At 37.5% G+C, this 22,070-nt stretch overlaps 1 protein-coding gene across 2 annotated transcripts in view; it reads right to left on the bottom strand.

The window, feature by feature from the left end:
• Positions 1-5,729: 5,729 nt before the first annotated feature.
• The window catches only part of CXXC4 (CXXC finger protein 4), a 26,327-nt gene continuing 9,986 nt past the window's right edge, over positions 5,730-22,070 (bottom strand). For both annotated transcript variants that reach the window (XM_075929685.2, XM_075929686.2), the window contains one exon: positions 5,730-8,453. In XM_075929685.2, the coding sequence (XP_075785800.2) occupies positions 8,409-8,453 (45 nt within the window). In that variant the 3' untranslated portion in view covers positions 5,730-8,408. The remainder of the gene's footprint in view (positions 8,454-22,070) is intronic.

The raw sequence follows: 22,070 nt of genomic DNA, 5'->3' as shown, positions 1-22,070 counted from the left end.
CCCTATGTGATGTTGACCAAAACTGTCCTTATGTATTGTCTCAGTGGACCCTAGCTACTTCCTAACTTTTGAGTGGTTGACTTTGCAATCTTAACATTCTTATGAGAGTTTCATATGTAACATTTATAAAACACAAGCCAGCTTGACAGATAAAGAGACTGAAGATTTCTATTTATCCATAGAATTGGAACAGTTAATACAGCATAGTTGGTGTCAGGGCATGTTTCCCCCATCTGCCCTACCAACTTTATTCTGGAGGCCCAACCTCTAAAGAGGAGAAAGTTGTTTAATCTCTGTGTCTCTCTTGACAGGCAACCCATGGCCTCTCTGATTAGTTATTCCCAGATGTAGGAATGGTTGTCTGTTAAGATACTTGTCTAGTAAGAAATGGTCTGAGCACTGAACAGCCTTTATATAGTAATTAATTTTGGTTACTACCAACGTGGCTGTGTTTGAACCAACTTTTTACAAGAAAAAAAGCAACACCTGCCAGAAGTAGCTGTTTGAACTCTCCAGTCCTCTAGCAGTTACTTTTTATTGCTGTTTTACAGTACAACAATTTTATTTGACTCTACGAAGTCCTGCTGACTTCAGAGGTGCTGGATGGTGCACAAATTTGTGCCTTTGCCTTCTAAAACTGAAGACTTTTGTATGTCTTCTACGTTACATTGATATTCGAATGAGAACTCTTGTAGTCCAGCTCTACTAGTGAATCAAAATACATGGTAGGTAAATTCTGTGCTAAATTTGTTTGAGCTGGAAGTTGCTTTTTGCATGCTATAGTATTTAAAAAAGAAGATCTATGAAACAGGCATGAGGTTTGCCTGTTAAAAGCAAACTCCAATCCTATTTTCTCAACCCTACAATCTGAAAGTTCAAAAAAGGTAGGAGACACTCCTCATGCTGAATAAAATGTGAAATGAATTTGAAAATAAGGTTTTCAATTACAATTGGTATTTTTGAGTTTACTACTGGTAGCATCTGTGGGGACAATTACAGAAATCTGGTTAAATCGAATTGAAGTCTGCACCAGATTTATGTCCCATATGTTTGGGAGATTTTAAAATCAGGAAAGAACTGACATACATACACTTTTAATCCAGATCAAGGGCCAAATTTATTAACCCATAAAACTCTTCTTCCATCCATAAGAAATGAATGAACAATGGATAAAAATACACCAACTTAGCCATAGGCTGGAATTTATGATTGCTCACAAAACTTAATCAGCAGATCACATGGCACAGCATCAAAAAAGACAAATCAGTTCAAGCAACGCAAACCTTCAGCATTAAAGGCTAAACAAGTAAGAGTAGAATATTAGCAAGCAATAATTCAAATCACAGTGTTAACTTTCTATAAAGCCATTATTTATTTTATAATCCTCCAGTGTAGCTTGGGCACTAGATGCATGTAACCACATCTCCTAATTTAGTTACCGTCTTGAACAAATACATTCTCATTTAATATTTCAGCTGATCAGATTAACTACTAAATTCTGGGTGTGGGTGGCAAAATGTAGGCACATGAAAGACCAATTATACTTAAAATCCAAGGTGTTTCTCCTTCAGCCCATTGGCCTCAGAGATTCAGAACTAAGATGCGGCGGGGGGAGGGTTGCAAAAGATGTCAAATGGGATAATGTTCTAGGTCATTATCTTGCTTTACCTTACAAATCAATGCAATGTACCTTCATTTTTTCAGATCAAGATCACCTAGTATTCTACATGGTCATCAGGAGGTTTTCCTGCATCTCGTGGATTGCAGACCCGATCCATAATTCTTTCTTCCAGGCTTCCAAAATAACACGTGTGAGAGAGGATGAAGGTGTCCCTCACTGGTGTGCATGTATAGGATAATGTGTATGAGTGAGGAAGAGAGAGGTAGGATGTGTATTGGCTCATGTCCATTTCAGTGCTGGTCTTTTTTAAGTATACAGTCCCTGGCTAAGGGTGCACATACATGTTACATCTGGTGCAGAGGGAATTCATGTCAGGAAGTCTGGACAAATAACAGGAGTCCTCGATCTGGGTTAATTTTTCTTTCTCTCTCTCTCTCCTCCCCTCCCCCAACATAAATTGTCTCCCTTGCTGGTAAGCAAGAGTTATATTTCTCCCAATTGTGCTCCCTGGGAGAGGTGCAGACAGTTAGTGTAACCACCTGTTATTAACTTTGTAAAGAGGGAAGCATTAAAGGAATAAGAGTGTATAGGTTAAAATTCTCTTCTTGGGTGAACTTTTTATGCCTTAGAAACCAGACAGAACCACACTGAATAATTAATTCAGGTTCTGTTTTTCATCATGGTATCTGCACACTTTTATACTGGAATTGTTGTGAATTCCTTTCCAGTAAAGACAATCCTTGACTTTACAAACCAAACCTGATTTATACTGCCTATGGGCTCCAATTAGGGGATCTCTTTTGCGCACCCTGTGACTGAAAAATGATTATATTTGGTCAGGAAGTATATTCAAGTTTTATTGGAAAATTAACCCCTTAGGGAAATGCTTCAACACAGCCATTTTTCTGAAAAGAAAAAGTATCATAGTCACATCTAGGCCTCAAATTATGAAGCTGTCAGAGACTGTCCATCCTGCTTTAGTATGAACAATTAGAAAAATAATGGGAATGTTTTACTTGTGAATGTTAAATCTCACTTAGTATTGTTAAATCAGCCCTGCAAAGGGTTACAGTTTTCTGTTTCCCTCAGTGACTGCATCTCATGTAATAGCACTTTTCAGAGGCACCTACCTAGCCAGTTTCCTGTTTATCATATTCATCATCACAATAGTATCTGCACAACCAAAAGATTGAAAACTAATTTAGGACCTGTGTCTACCACCTTTCCCCTGCTGAATAATACCTTCCACCTCAAGTAGTACCATTAATCTCTGTCTTTATTACTTATTTTGTAGTTTATTGACAGTGAGAAGTGTTTCTTATCTTGTTAGTTTTTAGGGCCACATATAAGTCTCACTGGCATGAATGGGAGCTCTGCTCCCAGTCTCTAAGGGCATGTCTATACTGGGGAGTTATTTTGAAATAACAAGGTGTGCATCACACTCCACCAAGCCTATTTCAAAATACTGGGCTTGTTATTTCGAAATAACAACTCCTGCTTGTGAAGAGGAATACACTTATTTCAAAATAGTTATTTCAGGAGTTGTTATTTTGAAATAACTTGTTTCAAAATAACCTGGTAGTGTAGACATAGCCTAAGGTACCATAGGACTACGCATTGGTGACAGTGTTTGCCCTCAGAGTTACGATGAGTAAAATAGGTATTTTTTTAAGTGAAAGTGAGCTATAATTATGACCTGATCCTGAAAGGCATCTAATGAAATCACGGGGAGTTAGAGAATGCTTAGAACCTCACAACAGGCACTTGGTACCTTGCATGATCAGGCAAAATAATTGCAAAATTGTTCTTTGGAGTAACATGCCAGAAGCTGAACTGGCTAGTAGTTAAAGCAAATAACAGTCAATTCTTATAAGAGTGGAGCTTCCCTATAACAGGATATTACTTTCTCCATGCTGGGATCATGAATGAGTTTATGTTTTTCTTTAAAAAATAAACCCTTCTTTGTTAAAGAAGCAAGCAAGCAAGCAAACACTACAAAAAGTAGAGACAGTTCTAAACAGCAACGCTCAATTTTTCCTGAGTTCAGGGATGTTTTTGATTATGCCCATCTCTGCCATAAACATTTTAAGTTCAAACAAACAGCATAAAAGGAATAGGAACAGAGAGACTTTTCCCTAGTTCCAAATCAACCATCTCACCAGCTGAGTATCCTTTCCAACCAGAATCCTAGATTTAATCTAGAGATCACTGCCTTTTGCTAGTAACCCGCAGCCCTTTTTCTGTATTCAAATTGTATTCAAGATTCACTCTGTGCATTGTTTAATGAGAGTTATAAATCTCAAGAGAGCATATATCCTTAAAGATTTCAGCGAATGAAAGCTGGCTCAGTGAAAAATCTGCCTCTATTCCTTTCATTTTGTTGCTTACTTAAAAAACCAACTAGTACACTGACATCTAGTTGGAAAATTGCTGGGTATTCAGAGAAACTCTGAGACCAAATTACCTAACTCTTTCTTCTGAACCTTCAACAATCAGTTTTTGATGCTGTAGCCGAGGCACAATGTTTATCAGAATATATCATCAGAACAATATGATTCCAAACTCCATAAAACCTGGTTATATGTTGTTGTTCTATTCTGCAGTCAAAAACATTTAAAAATGTTTGAAGTTGTTCCAACGTCTGTAACCACAGTAAGGATTTACAATGTGCAGGAACCTGTTTCTTCTGCTTCTTGTAGTTTATGAGGCAACTGAAGAGCAGAACTTTGTACTGAGAAGTAGTAAAATGAGGGTAAAGTGCTATAGCTGCTCTGTAACCAACTATATTCATGGTTCAAAATATTCCAGTAACACAATGGCATTTTATTCTCAGGAATTACTGTTTGTTTTAATGACTATGGATGAAATTTCACTTTCTCCTATGTAGATAATTCAGTCAAGTATCATCCTCATTATTTTTTTCCATCATACAAACATGTTTCAGTATTATTGAGTTATTTTTCTTTATCTACTTTGCTTCTATGTCAGTAATTTTTTCATATTCTCAAAAGTCTAATGTAACATTTTCAATCTTTAAAATTAAAATGTCTTCTCTCATAAAAATTAATTGTACTGTGTCATCTCCATGTACACAACTTTTTCATCAACTGCCAATTGAAAATTAAAAACTTTATGCCACTATTGTACCAAAGCTTTGTAATGTTCATTCAGGTACATTTTCATCTTCTTGGTTATTTTGAAGATTAGTTTTCTAAGGATAATGTTTTCATTGTTAAAGATCCCACAAACAAAAATCTATCTATGGAAAAAGAGAGATATTTTGAATACTAAAGTCCTTTATTTAACAACACAGAAATATCACAAAAACAACTTTACTGGGCAAACTGAATGTTTGTATACAGTTTTGTACATGCCCCATAAGTGACTTTTTAAATAAATACACTGTTTTCCAAAACTGCTTTTTTCATAATTGCACAAGCATACATACACCTTACACAAATATCTTTTAGAAAATTTAATAGATAACTGCACAGTTCAGAAATAGGAGAACACTGTGAAAGGAGTACATTTTTGTGGCCCATGTTTCTGAAAAATCTCCCAGTTCCCTGCAATTGTGAAAATGGAATACTTTCTAACATAGGCGCTGTCTTTTATTCAATAGCAATACAGTAGATCTCAGTGTGAAACTGCCAAATTTAATAAAACAAAAATCTGAAACATTTAGCTGCTACATGAGAACCAACTGTTTGATATCACTATGCATCTAACCATGATCAAAGACCCACTACCGCTTTTTGCTGAATGTATTCGACCCTGAATGGTATGTTCATTTAACTACTTTCTTTCTTCATTATTTGATTACAGATAGAACCAGTTTAGAGACTTTATATTCTTTAGCATTAAATGCACAATTTACATACGAGGGGTTCTGAACAAAAGGGAATTATTTCCTTTCTTGTAGAGGGTGTCTATTATTAATTAACATATGTATACGTGAGCCTCCCTCACAACATTATTATTAAATAGATTTATGTGGGGTATAATAAAAATAACTTTTTTGTATTGGGCATGTTTTGTGCTCACACCTAGAAGGCTTCAAAGTTGTAAAATGAGGTTTTTGCATTGTGAAAATGAAGAACACAAGAAGGAATCAAAAATTTATATTGTAGAGCATTTTAGGATTAGAACTTGACAATCTGATTTATAAATATGTAAAAACCATATATAGGAGAGAGAAAGCGAGAGGACAGAATAGGGAATTCCTTCTTGAAACATCAAAAAACAAAATTCTCTCTATGCACTACATCATATAAATATTTTTACCGAAATATAAAAACTTTGTGATGTAAAGAAACAGTGTCCATTAACACACACACAAAAAAAGTGGGAATAAAAGAAACACAATCCTTATTCAATTTTAAAAATTAACGGGTTTGTTTGCTTTTCTTAATTTTGAATTAACATGTAAAACACCACAATTACATATACAGATCCATCAGTTCTTGAAAACAAAACAAGAAAACAAACAAAAAAAAAACCACATCAAGACATGCAACATTAGGGTATTAGACAATTAAGTACATTGCTATCAGTATCTTTGTACACCTAATGTAGCCTCAACTGAATTTTATCTCTACTTCTGTCAGAGCAATCACTATTTTCCCAAAAAAACAAGGCAAGCTCACCAGCCAGATGTGCAAATAAGTCTTCAGTTTTTAAATCAATTAATTTGGTAAAGAAGACCTTATGTAGCTCTCATTGGTCAGCAGTAACAGAGGTCTTAATCAGAAAGTCCTAAATGAAATAACATCAGGTACAAAGCTGCCAAGTAAATGAATATAAAGCTTATTTTATGATTATGTAATTAATGATCTTTTATAAACTATAAGAGGGGGCCCATGTTGGGAGCACATGAAAGATAGCATTTATTTTCTGAAATTACATATAAGATGTCATGCTACACAGAACCCGGGATGTAGGTGTCAGCCCTAATGGTTAGAATGCACATGCTAACTCCTCCAGCCCAACACACCAGCCTTCTGAAGGCTCTTGTCCAGCCCCTCATACTACTGAGCCTTGATTCTTCACAGACAATTCTAGGATTCTTCTGCCATCCACTACTCTTAGTTTTCTTGACCATTGCCATGGTTCCTCAGTCCTCAGGCTCTCCCAGAGCTCTGACTCTCCACAGTTGCACTCTCTGCTGCTTCTCTAACTCCCCAGGATTCATCAAGCAAGTGAGGGTGATCATGTGCCAACAGTGTGCAACAACTAGCAGATAATGGAGAAAGTGCTGATATGCTATGCTATTGGCACACGCACTGCATCCTTAGCCTGTTCTGTTCTGCAAGGCTACCAGCATTTATCGTTCTATCATGTATACAAGAAACAAACACATTCAATACATGGTGGAGCAGCATTCTCTTACTTGCGTAGGACGGCCTTTTCATATGAGTGAAAACAAAGCTGAGCTATAAATAGGTGATGAGGTAATCTGTATGAAGTGTACGTAAGCTCAGTATGCTTCATATCCTTGTATTACATCTGAGTTATGTAACTCCAAGCTCTGCCCTTTTGAGTAAATGTTCTGTATACCTAAACAGGAGAAAGAATGGTAAAGCATTTCACTGGGAGCCCAAAGGACCACCAGTGATTCAGCAAGGCCAAGATCAGTGGATAAAGAAAGATGCACGGGGACAAATAGTTACTCTTTAAAAAATGTGGGGTTTTCTTATATATTTAAAAAATACCCAGGCTCTGATGGCCTGCACAACTGCAGGAGAGATCCAAGCCTGTCTAAATTTTATAAACAACTCTAATCACTAAATGTTGCACATGGAGCGAAAATATTTTCATATATTTTATAAAATTTTAATTCCATCTATTGAAAAACCTACATAGCAACTCTTTGTGGGAAGGTAAATACATTGAGTGATAAGATTTTTCTCAGATATTGTACTCTTTTCATTGTGTATGCTAGAACACGCTATATATAAATTATTCACTCCTCATGTTCACATGTCCATCTATGCTGCGCATTTCACCTTACAGTACAGTCAAAAGCAAGTCAACTACGGTGTGTTACTTTGGAGGGATAACTTTCTGTAAAGCTCTTTTGGAAGTAACGCAAGTGCACAATCACTACTCTAAAATAGTGCTCAAAAAGACTGATTTTAGATCTTATGTCTTCCCCTCTTACAACAATATAACTGAAGGTAATTGCTAGATGTATCATAATCCTTTAATCTTATAAAACTTGGCATCAAGTCTCTATGGAAGGATGCATGGTAAAACAGTGCTGCTGCTAAATAATCAGCAAAATAATATTTAAAGCTAGAATTTATTGCTCCAGATTTAACTTGCAGAACCACACTGTTGTGTACAAACTGTTAATCTCCATAGATGCTCAGACATGATTGTCTCCTTGTGTCTAAACACACAAAATACAAGCTGCTATCTGTACAGTTTACAGTACTGAAACACATATATTTGAAAATGAAGTATAGATATGTTACTTTTCAAAGATACATGATTTTATAGCAGGGGTTTACCCAAACTTTTTTTTACAGCCACTTTAAAAATAGACAACAACTTCACTAGTATAGCTAAATTACATCAAATAAAGATTCAGTGTACTGAATGTGAATAAACTGGTCAATTCTCCAGCCTCCCAGATTGTTTATGTTTTGTTTTTGAGGAAACCCCTATACATAAATGAAAATAGTATCTGAGTATATTCTTCAATGGTGGACTAAGCAGTTTCTTAAAACAAGACTTTAGCTTGCCATTCACTTCGGACTGTCTTGAAAATAAGATAAACTACTGCTTAAAAGAACCATCGGAATGCTTCAGCGCTGGGAACAGGTGTTCTCTATAAAAAAAAAAAGCAAGAAAACAAGTTAAGCTTTTTTATGAGATATTAATAAATAAGATTTCTTCTTGTTTTTTCTTTATATTTCAGCCATATTTGTATTTATCTAGCTATAATATGATGCCTCATATAACTCAACAATTAATAGAAACATCCTTCCTCTGAGAATGTGCCATTTCAGGATTTTATACATACACACACACTTTGTACTATTTCCTTATTAATTAAACAATAATGGAAATTAAAACATAATTATAAAAATCTAGAATGTATAGCAGGAAAAATGGACAGTAGTCATAGAATAACCCTACCATTTTGAAAAGGTTTTTGACTGCTGACTTATTGGATGTATGCTTATGATGGGGGGGCTTTGTAGATGCACACTTTAGCAAGACATTACTTTTAATGCAAGAATAATGAAGACAATCGTAATGTGCACTGTGAAATGATGCACCTGTGCTAATGTCTTGGGAGAATAGGGCAACATTTTCAAACCTCAAGTTGGCAGTCTTATTCTAGATTTTAGCACTTAGGTTCTATTCCAGAAAATCACTAGAACTGGACCTGTAAGCATGTAAATGGTACAAATGCCTTCAACAAGAAGAGTGACTTGCTTAAAGTTGAGCACATGCAGAAATGCTTTCCTGGATCTCTGCTTTAAATAAACATGGCTTACTTCCCTGAGGTTCTGCTTACCCACAACTCCCACTGCAGACAAGCAGTCAGTACTTCTGAAAACTACACCACTCTCTTCTAAATGCCTTAATCAGCCCCTGAACACCCAGCTTTTGCACCCAAGTTTGAAAACACTGACCTATCATTAACAGCCATAAAGTATAACCTACAGTTATAAATGTATAAAGTATAACTTAAGCCTTGTTCTTGCAAAATTCTGAGTGTTTCTGTGAGGTACTATGTGCCCTCAATTCTCTCTGAATTCACTATGGGTTGGTGGTACAGAGCATCCCAAAAGACTGGACCATGGGGTCCATTTCTATTCATACTATAATGAATGCCTTTGTGTTGAAATAATTCTTGAAGACTATGTTGATGCTTTAGTTAAAGAATGCCACTGAAAAGAAGAAGTCTTTAAGTTATATTTTTAATGGAGCCCTTTTACAAAATAAAATGTTTCCATTACAAAATACAGCTAATAAATCATGCACCCAGAAAATTTAGTGGATGCAGCACTACAGGCACCGCTAATCAGTCATCTCAGTTAAGGCATCTTTTCAAAGTTCCACAAAACTGATAATTACCACGGCAAACATTTCATACCACAAAAGTAATCAATTATAATAACCAGGCTCAAACAGTCTGCAGGCCGCCTTGTAGAAATACTTAAAATTAAATCAGTTGAATAAATATGGCAAGGGAATAAAACGGAAGCAGAGTTCTTCTTGTTTTATCTTTATCATTCATTCCCACATAAATATCAGAGAGGAAAGAATTTTTGCTGTGTAATCAGAAATCTAAATTATTCAATATCTTATTTCTGTCTATGAAAGTTAAAGTTTTAATAAATCATCTGAAAAATTTGCTTCCAAAAATGAGTTTGGTTATTGTATAAATATGCTCTGAATATTCAAGTGTTCTTTGTTAGTATGTGCCAAAATAGGTATTGATTATGTCCCCTATAACAATTGCTGTTTTTCTCTATCACACATACTCAGTTCTAGGGTATGTACCTGTAATAACAAAGCTAAGCACAGCTTCCTTCAAAAGTATACTGAAGAGAGATGATATGCTTGCTAGACCATCCACAGAGTTCTGTGTACTTGTAAGATGGCTGCTGCTAATATAATTTATAATTTATAAAGAAGTTGACTATAAAAGAAGCTTGAGTTTAGAACAATAGCAAGCAATTGCATGTCTAAATCAACCTCAGAGGAATGGGCTAATCACATATAAGTATCACACTTACATATTGTCTTTGAAAGCAACATTTAAGTATTCTACTATGAATACTTTTTTATATCTGGGTTTGAGCTAGTCTTTATTTACTTTCTTGCAGCATCAAGTTGAGTTACTCTGTCAGACATTGTCGTATCAGCTGGAAGTAAAGGTGCAGCGTCTGATTAAAAGGTCAATCAGACCTTTAAACACACAGAATAATATTTCTGAAGGGCAAAGCTGCTGTTTAATATCAGTGCTTCAGAAACAACTACAAGATAAGGTCTTTTGTATCAGCACAGGAAATTTTAATTAAACATATAGTATAATTAAAATGTATTGCACTAGCCACTGACTTGGGAATCAGCTGTGACTATTTTTAATTATTAAACCATGCAAAAAGCAAAAGCAAACAAAAAACAAGGATTGACAAGATGGATCAAATTAGGTCAAACCCAATTTATGGGACGAAATTCTTTGATTTTTACCCTCACAATGGACAAGGCTATATTTAGGAGAAAAGAGATCTTTCAGCCAGTCTGGTGGCTCAGCACACCAATCCATAAGCTTAAGTGCAATGACCATCTACCTTCTGGTTGTATAAATTCAAGAGTCCCAGCTGGGGAATCAAACTCTTGATGAGATTACAGTGAGTTTCTGAATCTCGGTTATGCTTGCAGGGAATCATTATCCTGAGTGACAGGAAAGACAGATTCCCCTGGAAGTTAGGGGGAGGGGAAGTAAGGAATAGAATTGGAGTTGATCAGCACTGTTGAAGGCAGTCTTCACTGATCATGCAGGTGCAAGTACAGCAGCTTCCTTCCCAGGAGGGAACTTAAAAACCTGCAGCCCCAGCTTCTCCTAACAGGTAATGCTACAAAGCATACTGTTGCAGATAATTTATCTCAAAATAAACCTGATATGAAATGACCTTCAAGCTTAAAACTTTCTATTCTGTTTTTCTTTTGGTCAGCTTTAACTAACAAAGGTATTTTCTATGTAAGTAAAAGAAGTAGCTCAAACATTTGAAATATTATATTTTAATTGCATTTTTGAAGTCAGCTTCACACAAACAGCCTAGAGAATTACATTTTTGGCTTTAAGATAAAAGAAACACAATCAAATCCCTTTAAACAAACACACACCAAAATAATATTTTTTAAATTATAAATATTGGGTCTGCATCTGTTCCCATGGGCAAAAATGCTCATTAACTTTAGTAAGACCAGGTCCTTTATACAAATACACAAATACACACCCTTCCAATACAGCAAAATAGTAAAATGTACTGAAATTACAAACTCTTTAAATTCTTCACTACAGGCTCTATTTTAACTGGAACTCAGCTACTCTTTTGGCATAAGAATTCAGACGTTTAAAAATGTATTCTATATACACCGCTGCTGTGGCTGCAGCTCTAACACAGTGCTGCTGTACCAGTCTTTGCAGATGCTAGATCACATATATTTTATTATTTTATATAGTACATTAGGGAAACAGTTTTGTGGCAGCATAGGGAAATAAAAAAAAAGAAATGTATCTGAGAAGGGTACATAGTTATGACCTGAGTATTTGTAAATTTCAAAGGAAAACCCTTTATATACAGTAGCAAATTCAAATCTGGGCTTTTACACACACCCACCTACTTGCAGGCCAGTTTTCTGAATCCCTTATTCATGTTGAACACTACATACTGACATGACTAGTCCGAGTAAAATAAACATGCCAGACCATGGGAGGCTTGGGACACACATACACAAGAAGCTGTTTCTCTCACCATTATGGCCTGTGCAAAGGCCTATCACAGTTAACAGTCCCTGAACTTGGAAAACTGACTATTCACTCAATATGCCCCAAAGGCACAGGTATCATAAGTGGAACAGGAGGGCCCTTAGGTCCTCTCCTGACCCCAAACCAAGTTGTGCAGTGAGACAGCTGCATAGAAAAAAGCAGGCTTGACCATTCTGCACAGAGCTTTGTGTGCTGGGGAGTTTGGGAAAGAAGTGTGTCTCCAAGAAGGACATTCCCTTCCTAAGGATGCGTCTACAGTGCACCATGACTTGAAATAAGAGTTGCCATACAAGCTACACAAATTGTTATCTTATTTCGATGCTATTTCAAAATAGCTTATTTAATCATTGGGTACTGTCTACACAGCGCCAAATTTTGAAATAAAGTGCTATTCCAAAATGTCCCTTACTCCTCGTAGAATGAGGTTTACAGGGATATCAGAATAGCGAGCCCAAAATAAAAGGCTTGCTGTGAAGACGCGGGATAACTATTCCTCTGGTATCCTGAAATAGCGTTGCGGTGTAGACGTATCCAGAAAGTCCCAAGTCACAAAAGCAGTTCTGAACTTGGATCACTGGTAAAAATGGCACAATTTTGTCCAGTGAGACGTATGCAATTGTGAATGTGGCTGGAAGGAGAAGAGGAAGCTAGTCTTCAAGGCCCAGGGTAGATGCTCCACAATTCCAGCATGTTACATTTTGCATCAATAACCAGCCCAGAATCCAGTGCTGGCTACCAGTTACTATTGACTGAATAACTATCTGAGTAGACTTCTTGGCTGTGTCTACACTGGCACCCTTTTCCGTAAATGGGATGCTAATGAGACACTTCGGAATTGCAAATTCCGCGGGGGATTTAAATACCCCCCACGGCATTTGCATGAACATGGCTGCCGCTTTTTTCCGGCTCGGGCTTTTGCCGGAGAAAAGTGCCAGTCTAGACGGGATCTTGCGGAAAACAAGCCCTTTTCCGGAAGATTCCTTATTCCCTTGAAAGTAGGAATAAGGGATCTTCCGGAAAAGGGCTTATTTCCGCAAGATCCCGTCTAGACTGGTGCTTTTCTCCGGCAAAACCCCGAGTCGGAAAAAAGCAGCAGCCATGTTCATGCAAATGCCGCGGGGGGTATTTAATCCCCCACGGCATTTGCAATTCCGACTGGTCTCATTAGCATCCCTTTTCCGGAAAGGGGTGCCAATGTAGACACAGCCCTATGTATAATAACAGCACAACTTTAGTTAATTAGAAGACTAATAAACTCTAAAAAATCCATGAAGCAGTCAGAAAACAGAAGAACATTAGAGGAGACCAGGCATGTGGCATCCTCCTTTCCCATTCCACTAAGCCAAACATTTTACCTGCAAGCTAATGGAGGCTCCATTTTACCTGAGCTTCCTCTTTTAAGGCTACTTAGAGATGGCTGCTACTCACAGGAATATATTTAAGGCTGTATCCTCCCAAACACACACACTTTCCCACCATGCTTGCCTTCCTCCACATGCTACTTTTCTTGAAGCAGCTCCTGGAAGAGCAGGGACAAGGTAGGTATGAAATTTCTTCTTTGCCTCACACAAAGCCAGATAGATTACCTTCGTGCCGGAAACTATGCAAGGATTAGGAAGAAGAAATAATTCCCCAAACCAAGGGGAGGATGCAGGGCATAACTCTTGTGCAGGCTACAACCGTTGTACTTTCTGCAGGGGGTTGCGGCTCATAACCTCCTACTCTATATACTTCAATGTCCTCTTCAAAGTGACAAGGTGAAGCTGACACAGAGTCAAGCTATGCTATGCATATGTGGTAGGATGTCCCTATCTGCACCTTCTCTGCAGACAGTTTGTTCCTCCCATGAATATACTTACACATATCAGAATGGCTTTGAGGTACCTAATAAATGCAAGATTCAATTCAAGAGTTTTCCTGAAATTCTCCCTCAGGCTAGAGAGTTTGGAGGGTCATAGAGTGTGTAAACTCCTAACCTTTCATACCCTGGAAATCTACATAGCCCTGAAACTACTGTCTAAAGCACAAGCTGCTTTTTCAAGCTACTTCTCTGCCTTGCTCCCAACCCTCCTGATGGATCTTGCTGAGGTATGCTGCCATTGAACAAGCTAGCTGTGCCAGCACAAATACAAGTTATTGTGTCTCAGGCAGGCATGAATACAACTTAGGCATGAATATCCACTAACAGAGGGAGAGGGGGAGGGTTGGTTCCACAGAGAGCTACTCATCACCTTCCAACCCTGGCATCGCCCCCACAAAATCCCATGGTGCTCTTACCCCACAGAAGAGCTTTCTCAGGATCTGGACAAAGATGGAAGCATACCCTGGAGCAGTCATTCTCCACCTCTGCCAGGATCTGCTGGATTCTGCTATCTTCCACCCAGAGACTCTATCTTTCTATTATTTATAAATTATACCACAGTGTAACAGACTCTAGGACAAATAGTGAGCTTGTTTTATTCATCTGAGTGAAAAGATCTCTTGCCATACCAGAGCCTCAGTCCTGTGTTTCTTCATACCAGGGATGACATTTAACATTTATGTTAAAAGTCAGTTTTATTTATTTTGAGGGGACAGGCATTTTTTTTTTTACTCGTAGTCATTTTTCCACTTACACTGCACATCTTCCATGCTGTATTTGACACAAACCAGATTTAGAACAGACCAGATCAGGAAATTCATTTGACTTTCTCTGCCACCAAGTTCATACAGCTAAAAAAGTAAACCACTACACTGGATATGACATAGAAATAAAAACTAAATCACTGATTCTGGACCAGGTTCTTATACTCCAATTCATTTTCTGTACCTCACTTAGCAAACAGTCCCAGAGATTTTAAGGGGCTATTTGACACGTGAAGTACAACTCAAGGTATCAGAACTGGCTGATAATTACAGAACTAAAGATCTGTCCTTACAGGGCCAGAATTCTTCACTCGAACTCACTGTCAGTAGTATTCCAAAGTAGTCCCAATTGAAATAAATACATGCAGTAGATACTTCTGAGTGGAAGTAAGCATGACAGGACATAGTCTTTATCTTCATTATTTGTTCCCTATATTAGCTTGCTTTTCCTTGAATTTAATTAGAAGCATCTTTAAAAAGCATGAGATTAAATTTTGGGAAATGGGGAAAGAATTTTAACATTTCAGAAAATATCAGTGTGCAGTATCATCGTGGAAAACACTTAATAAATACAGATCAGTAACTGGTTGCATGGGATCAGAACTAATGCTGAGAAAGATATCAGCTGTGAAATATTAATATAATGGAGTTCCTAATCATGTTGATGAGCATCTACTTTTATGAGTACTCTTATTGGCTTTCAAGGAGACTACTCACATAAGTAAGATCTCCCCAACATCAGTAGGTGCTCCACAATCTGGCCCTAAATCCCAAAACCTAGATTGTGCCTTTAAAATGAGCTTATTTGAAGACTAGGCACGTACATGTGTCACTCCAAGATGCAGGAAGAGCCTTGGAAAGAAACGGTTTAACCCTTCTTCTTCTGAGCTGGGAAATAATTTGCTACGGTCACTTTCTAGAACAATCCCTCTTCTGCCAGTTCAGCTCTGCTGGCCAAAAAACTTAGGGATGGAGTCACAGCTCTGTGTCTTCTCCACCCATCTGCTCATGAGGGGGAGTAGCACGCTTGTAAATCCTGCTTTCCCCATTGCCTTTACACTCCGAGCAGCAATCTGGAAAGGCGGTGCTAGATCGTGGTGAGGATCTTGCTTGCCTTTGTGTTACTGTGCAACCACAATCCTGCCCTTAATTAACAGCTTTCTGTCAAAGGTGAATCAGAAGAAATTAACATCAGTGGAATGTCATTTAATTTTTAAAAATTCCTGTGGCTTTTCATCTATACCTGAAGCTAAGGACAGAGCTGATCAGATGCAGAAGGCAGCTTCTAAACGGCTTATGACAGCTCCATTATTAATGATTATTTAATAAATAATGCCCAAAGACCTCAATTGGGATCAGGAATTGTTTCTTGTTTGTTCTGACGGGCCTCTGACAACCTATTTGCTTTTTTTCAGGGAAAGGGAAGGGACATATAGAATCACTGTAGTAAAGAGAGCTACTCATCAGCTAGAAAAAATGTTGATCTGACCAGAGGAGATATGAATTACTTTCAGAATCACCATTCAAATTAAAATATGGCACCATCCAATTTATTGACCTTATAGTAATCCTAAACACTGCATTTGGCTATTTCACAACAACATAATATAAATATCAAGAAATTACACTGCAAAAGTACTAAAAACCAAAACCATTTGTCAACCATTTTCAGCTCTGTCCCTGTTCGCTTCAAAAATCTGTCTTGCTTTTTCTTCTCATTCTGCTCTGCTATGAATTAACAGCTAAAAACTCCCTTTTCCCTCCACACACACACAGTCTGCCACTATTGTAATTTAATCCCTATGAACACCAGCCATCAGTCTCTATCACTTAGCACTCCCACCCCTCCCCCCATGCAGGCATTCTTGTTAACATTCAATCCATTAATAAGAAATCCCTGTTGGTACATCATCCTCTGAAACATGACTTAGCACTCAAGCTCTGACATCTCTTTAATGTCCTCTAGGTTATCTTTTTTCTAAGAAACCGCAATTCAAGACATAGATGAACCATGGTTTGTCATCACAAGATCTAAATATAAATCTCCCTTCTCCAGACCTATCTCAATAACTATAACTGCCTTTGAGCAACTCTTAATCCTCCTTCCCACACCACTGAACCTAAAATGATCTAATCAATAGGACATCATGGCCAATTAATCCATTAGGATTCCTCATACTGTGCAACAAGCAGAGTTAGTCAAAAAATGGTCACATAAAAGGTTTCCTTATTTGTGGCAAAACTGTCAAAAAATGTCAAGCAGCTCTAGTAATTAGTAGTGACATCTTCAATTTATGGGAGACAGCAGTTGTTTTTAATCAATGTTAAAGATGCCGAACGGACAGTGGAGAAGTCTGGTGAACACCACATATACACAAATTAGGTCCAGCAGGAAGAGCAGAAGCACAGTCTTCCCTACAGTACTTAACTCAAATTCCTCAACTGGAAGGATCACCTATAGAGGTTAAAAGGTTGTTTCCCAGGCTATTCAGTCCTTGGCCTCTCTTCTGAGACCACCCCAATGATAATTAACATTCAACTTGGATGATTTTGCAAGGTGGCCACACTTACGGGATTAACACCTCCAATTCATTGTACATAGGTCACCAAACAACCAAGGAGTGTTAGAGTTTATAGTCCTCACCATCCTGGACTGGGATGAACTGATCACTTACTGGGGGCAGGTTTCAAATTTCATTACCAATCCCTTCTGTCCATGAGATCCCCACCTCTCAATCACTAGTGAGTTTACTATTCATATTAATGACTCCTCCATGCATTTTTTGCCTCTTTTTTTCCTCCCCAAAACATTTTTCCTTTGTCACTGTCATCCACTCAGATCAAAGCTTCAACATAATCCACTTCCAGCTCCCCTTTTTCTTCTCAGGCTATGCTGCGTCAGGATGATCGCTCCTTCCACAAATTCAAAATTGCATTCCTTTACCTTACAGCTATCTGTAATAACCTAAAACACACAGGCCACACAGTCCCCACTCAATGAATCATCTCAGTCCTCCATAAGCTAGCATCATCTCCATTCCTCCCACTTATGAGCTTGTCATTAACTTACAACTTCATCATTTCCTTAACTCTTGACCAGTTTATCTTCTTCTGATCTTATACAGCCTCCCATGCCACATGCTTCCCTAGCACCGAGATCATCTCCATGGCATTAACTCAGTTTAATGCATGGAAAATAAGTTGAATACATTTCAGTTCACTATCCACTGGGCCATGTGGAAGCCCAATTCACACCTTAAAAAACCCCTACTAGTGTATGAAGATGGAGTTTCTCTTATCAATCATCCAGGATCCTGGGAATTCATTGCCAATACAAATCCCCTCTTCATTCTAACTTCTCACTCCAAAACTCCTGCACCAAGGTAGTATTTGCTATTGTCTTTCTTTTGAAATTGAGAAGCTATGTCTACACTAGTGAGCTTAAAGTGGAACAGCTGTACCAATGCAGCAGCTGTAAGATTGTTCTTGTAGCAGCTCTATCCTGAGGAGAGCTCTCCCATCAACATGATAAAGCCACCAAAAGAAGCATCTCCTGCTAACATAGCTCTGTACACATGAGTACTTATGCCAGTGAAACTTATTATCATTCAGGGGTCTGTTTTTACACCACTGGGCAACCTAAGGGGTAGTGTAGACATGACATAAGTGTTGTGTCACTCCATCACTACTTTTACCTCAGTCACCTTTTCCTTTACATCTGAAATCTGGCACCCCTTCCACAGCACTGCTAATGGCCACAGCTGTTCCAATTACAACCCATCAGTGGTCTGTGTGAACAAAACCAGCTCCTGAGTTGATCTCCCCGAAAATATGGCACCACCTTCCCCACACCTTTGCAATATTATATTAGTATAGTTTACCTTTGATTCTACTGGAGATTTTGTTGTGGCTCTGAAAGTGGCAGGCCACTCCACCACCATACGCCAGAAAAGATCTCATTTTACCCTTCCTTATTCACTCCCTTCCTTTCTCTCAACAAAGTTATGGAGAAAGCAAAAAACCTCTGAGCTCTTTAAACATTTTTCTTAGCATGCACTCTTTGAATGCTTTCAATCTGTTTTTTTAACTCTTTCACCATCTCTAAGAACATGCCTCTTTAGATGGTTGATGATAAACTCTCTGCCCATAACCACAAAGTCCTCTTTCTGCTTACACTATTGTAGCTCAATGCAGCTTTCAGTATTATCAGTAGTTTTGCCCTTCTTCAAACCAGGATCCTCTCTAGCACTGTCTCCTCCTGGTTGTCTCTGGGCTGCCACTCTCCCCATCAAAGCCTGGAAGATAATAACCAACTTTCCATCTCACTTCACCATAATGTTTGACTGCAGAATACATCAAACACAGTAGTTCTTCTCTTTGATAAAAGGTCCTGTTTGTATCATGCTTTAAAATTTTGCTCCCCTTCTTAAATCAGATCTGTACTTTGCTCTACAACGTCAGGCATCATACTAACCACCGATAATATTTCCTGATATTTTGATCATGTGTATATTTTTGTACCGTCAGCTATGAAACACTGCACGGATTCATCCTTACCTTGATGCTAAATTATTTACTCCTGCTTTTGTCAATTCCTGTTCTGACTATAGTAGTTTTCTCCTGGTCTGAATACAGCAGGCTACTATTTTCCTATAAAAAGTAAGGTTGTGTCACTCCTATCTTTAGTGGGGTTCTACTGGCACTGAATCCAGATCAAAACTGTTGATTGTGAGAACTCTCTGTAGCTGTGTCTATCCTACCTATCTGTCCTCATCTACACCCCCTCCTTTGACTACCTATTTTGAACTCCACTGTGCCCTCCCGTACAATTCACTGTAACTGTCTTGAGATCAGTGTGTTGCCTCTTCCATCTCTCTCTCTTCTCCACTCTTTAAGCCATGGAATAATTTCCTCCCTTTAAAACCTCTCCATTCTCCTTACCTTACAAATGGCACTTTTAATAAAGTGTTTTATGACACTGAGTATTACTACATAACATAAATTGTAAGTCACTGCAAGTCAGTATGGAGTTGAAATGCACACTATCCTGAGACAATAAACAATGAAGGTTTCTGAAATGTTAAAAATTCAGTAATCTCAGTAAAAACAGTAACAGTGGAAAAAAGAAACACTATTATACCTAAATAAGAAAGTTTTGGAAGAGTTTATTACCCTTTAAGAACAAGACTCACAGTATGACCTAGACTTGAGCTACAGGCCATTCTCACTATAAGTCCAAGATACATTCCAAAAAACTTGGACTTACAGTGAAATAAATTAAAGCGGAGAATTTTTTTCCCACTGCTGACTTCTATTTGAGCAATTTTTTTTGCATGACTTAAGAGCAGGGAATGGGAGGACTTATATAACGCATCAGTTCCTATAAGCGTCAACAACTTTAATGTGGAATGGATGTATATCGGGGCAACTTATAGTGGGGACGTCCAGTATTGTAGGATTTTATAATATGGCACTCATCACTGTAGTATCTGAGCACGTGGTTAAATATTAAGAAACAGTGAAACTTTAGAGAACTGCAAAAATCCAGTACGGTTAACACATACTATCGATTTTACAGTTTTAAAATAAATTAAGAGGAAACCTAGGAGTTCCTGGGAAGAGAAAATACTTCCCATAATGTTTGAGAGTAGAAGTTAACAAGCCTGCTGGGATCTTTTTAGCCCCTGCAGAGCTAAGGCTTCAACATTATTAAATAGCTGTCGCATCTGAAGTATGGTGCAACATAACTCAATAAACAACAGAAAACATATGATGCTGAATAGGGGAAGGCTTTAGATTACCCTGCAGAATAATTCAATTTTAGGACAGGTGTTTGCATGTGATGGAACAAGATATGCCTGCAAAAAATATAAATGTATCAAAAAAAAGCCACTGTAGCTTGAGTTTACGAAAGCGGAATAGTGTCAGATTAAACTGTATGCGTTTCAAAACATTATTGTTCAAGGTAAGCACTCAAAGGAGAGATTTAAGGAAACAAGAGGCTAAATTGAATCCCCACCCCCCAAAACATCTAGGTTACAACAACAGAGAATGCTATTCCTCAGAAATAATTTTTGCATATAGGAAAAATTTTCAAAAGTTTGTGACTTAGGCTTTATTGAAAATGGAGTTCCTAAGTCCCATTGAACCACTTATGAGACTTAGCAGCATTTTCAAAAAGTGACTTTGGCATTAGGAGCCTATGTCACTTAGATGCTTTTGAAAATTTCATCTTAAACCCTTCGCATCACGTCCTATCCAACAACCATTTCAAATTCAAACCAGTGATGGAACAGATCTGTAATATATTAGACTTAAAGATGTGAATTCTAGATTTACCAACATAGAGATATTTTACTCATCAAACTTAAACTAACAACCTAGACATTCAAAGTACCAACTTTTCTTTCACTGGTATTTTGTTAAGTTTGGTCTGAAATTCTATGTTCGTAGCATTACTACAATATCAGTATCTTAATGGTCACTATACAACAAATACATTGCTTGGTACAGCAATTAGAAATTGGCTTTTATCCAAGGCAGATTTTTAAAAATATATATTTTCAAAAGCATTACCACATGCTTGCTATTCATAGTATACCAACAGCTGAAGTCCTAACTCATTCCTTCCTAAAGCAAAACTCCCACAGACTTCTGAAAGAGATTTGGAAGACTAAGTAATAAATATAAACTGAGTGGGAACTTGAGGATTTGGCTGATTAAAATAAAATATAATTACTTAATATTAATGCAAATATTTAGGCCCTAATTCTGCAACTCTCACACTGAACAAACCATACTGTAACATACTGAAACAAGTAGTCCTATTGGTTTAAATGAGACTACTTGGTAAGCAGGTCAAATCCCAGATAATGTCATTATTTATATGATCCAAGCATTTGACAAATACACCACTAGATACAATTTTCAAACTTAGGAGTCACTTTAGGAAATGGGGATTTGGTTTCTAAATCACCTAGGCACTTCTGAACATGTTACATCTCACATTTATTTCTGTCAGACAAATATTTGGTCTCATTTACCATATGAATTGTGAATCAGTCAGTTCAAACCCACCAAATCAATATGCACCGATTGCAGGAGAGCTGCACTAGTGTAAAACTGGAAAAATGCAGTCACAATGCTAGATTAAATCGTAGCCTCACTGAAGTCAATGGCAAAACTCCCATTAACTTCAATGGGTCCAAAATTTCACCCATTGTATTTATATAAGGTATAATACCTTAAGATCACTGAATCAAATTCCTTGATTTAAACAATGTGTAGACTCATTAAAATAAATGGGGT

Source organism: Pelodiscus sinensis, chromosome 4, assembly GCF_052426305.1.
Source record: "Pelodiscus sinensis isolate ZL-2025 chromosome 4, ASM5242630v1, whole genome shotgun sequence".
Taxonomy (NCBI): domain Eukaryota; kingdom Metazoa; phylum Chordata; order Testudines; family Trionychidae; genus Pelodiscus; species Pelodiscus sinensis.
The sequence above is the reverse complement of the archived record's forward strand: the minus strand, read 5'-3'. Positions and strand labels throughout refer to the sequence as shown.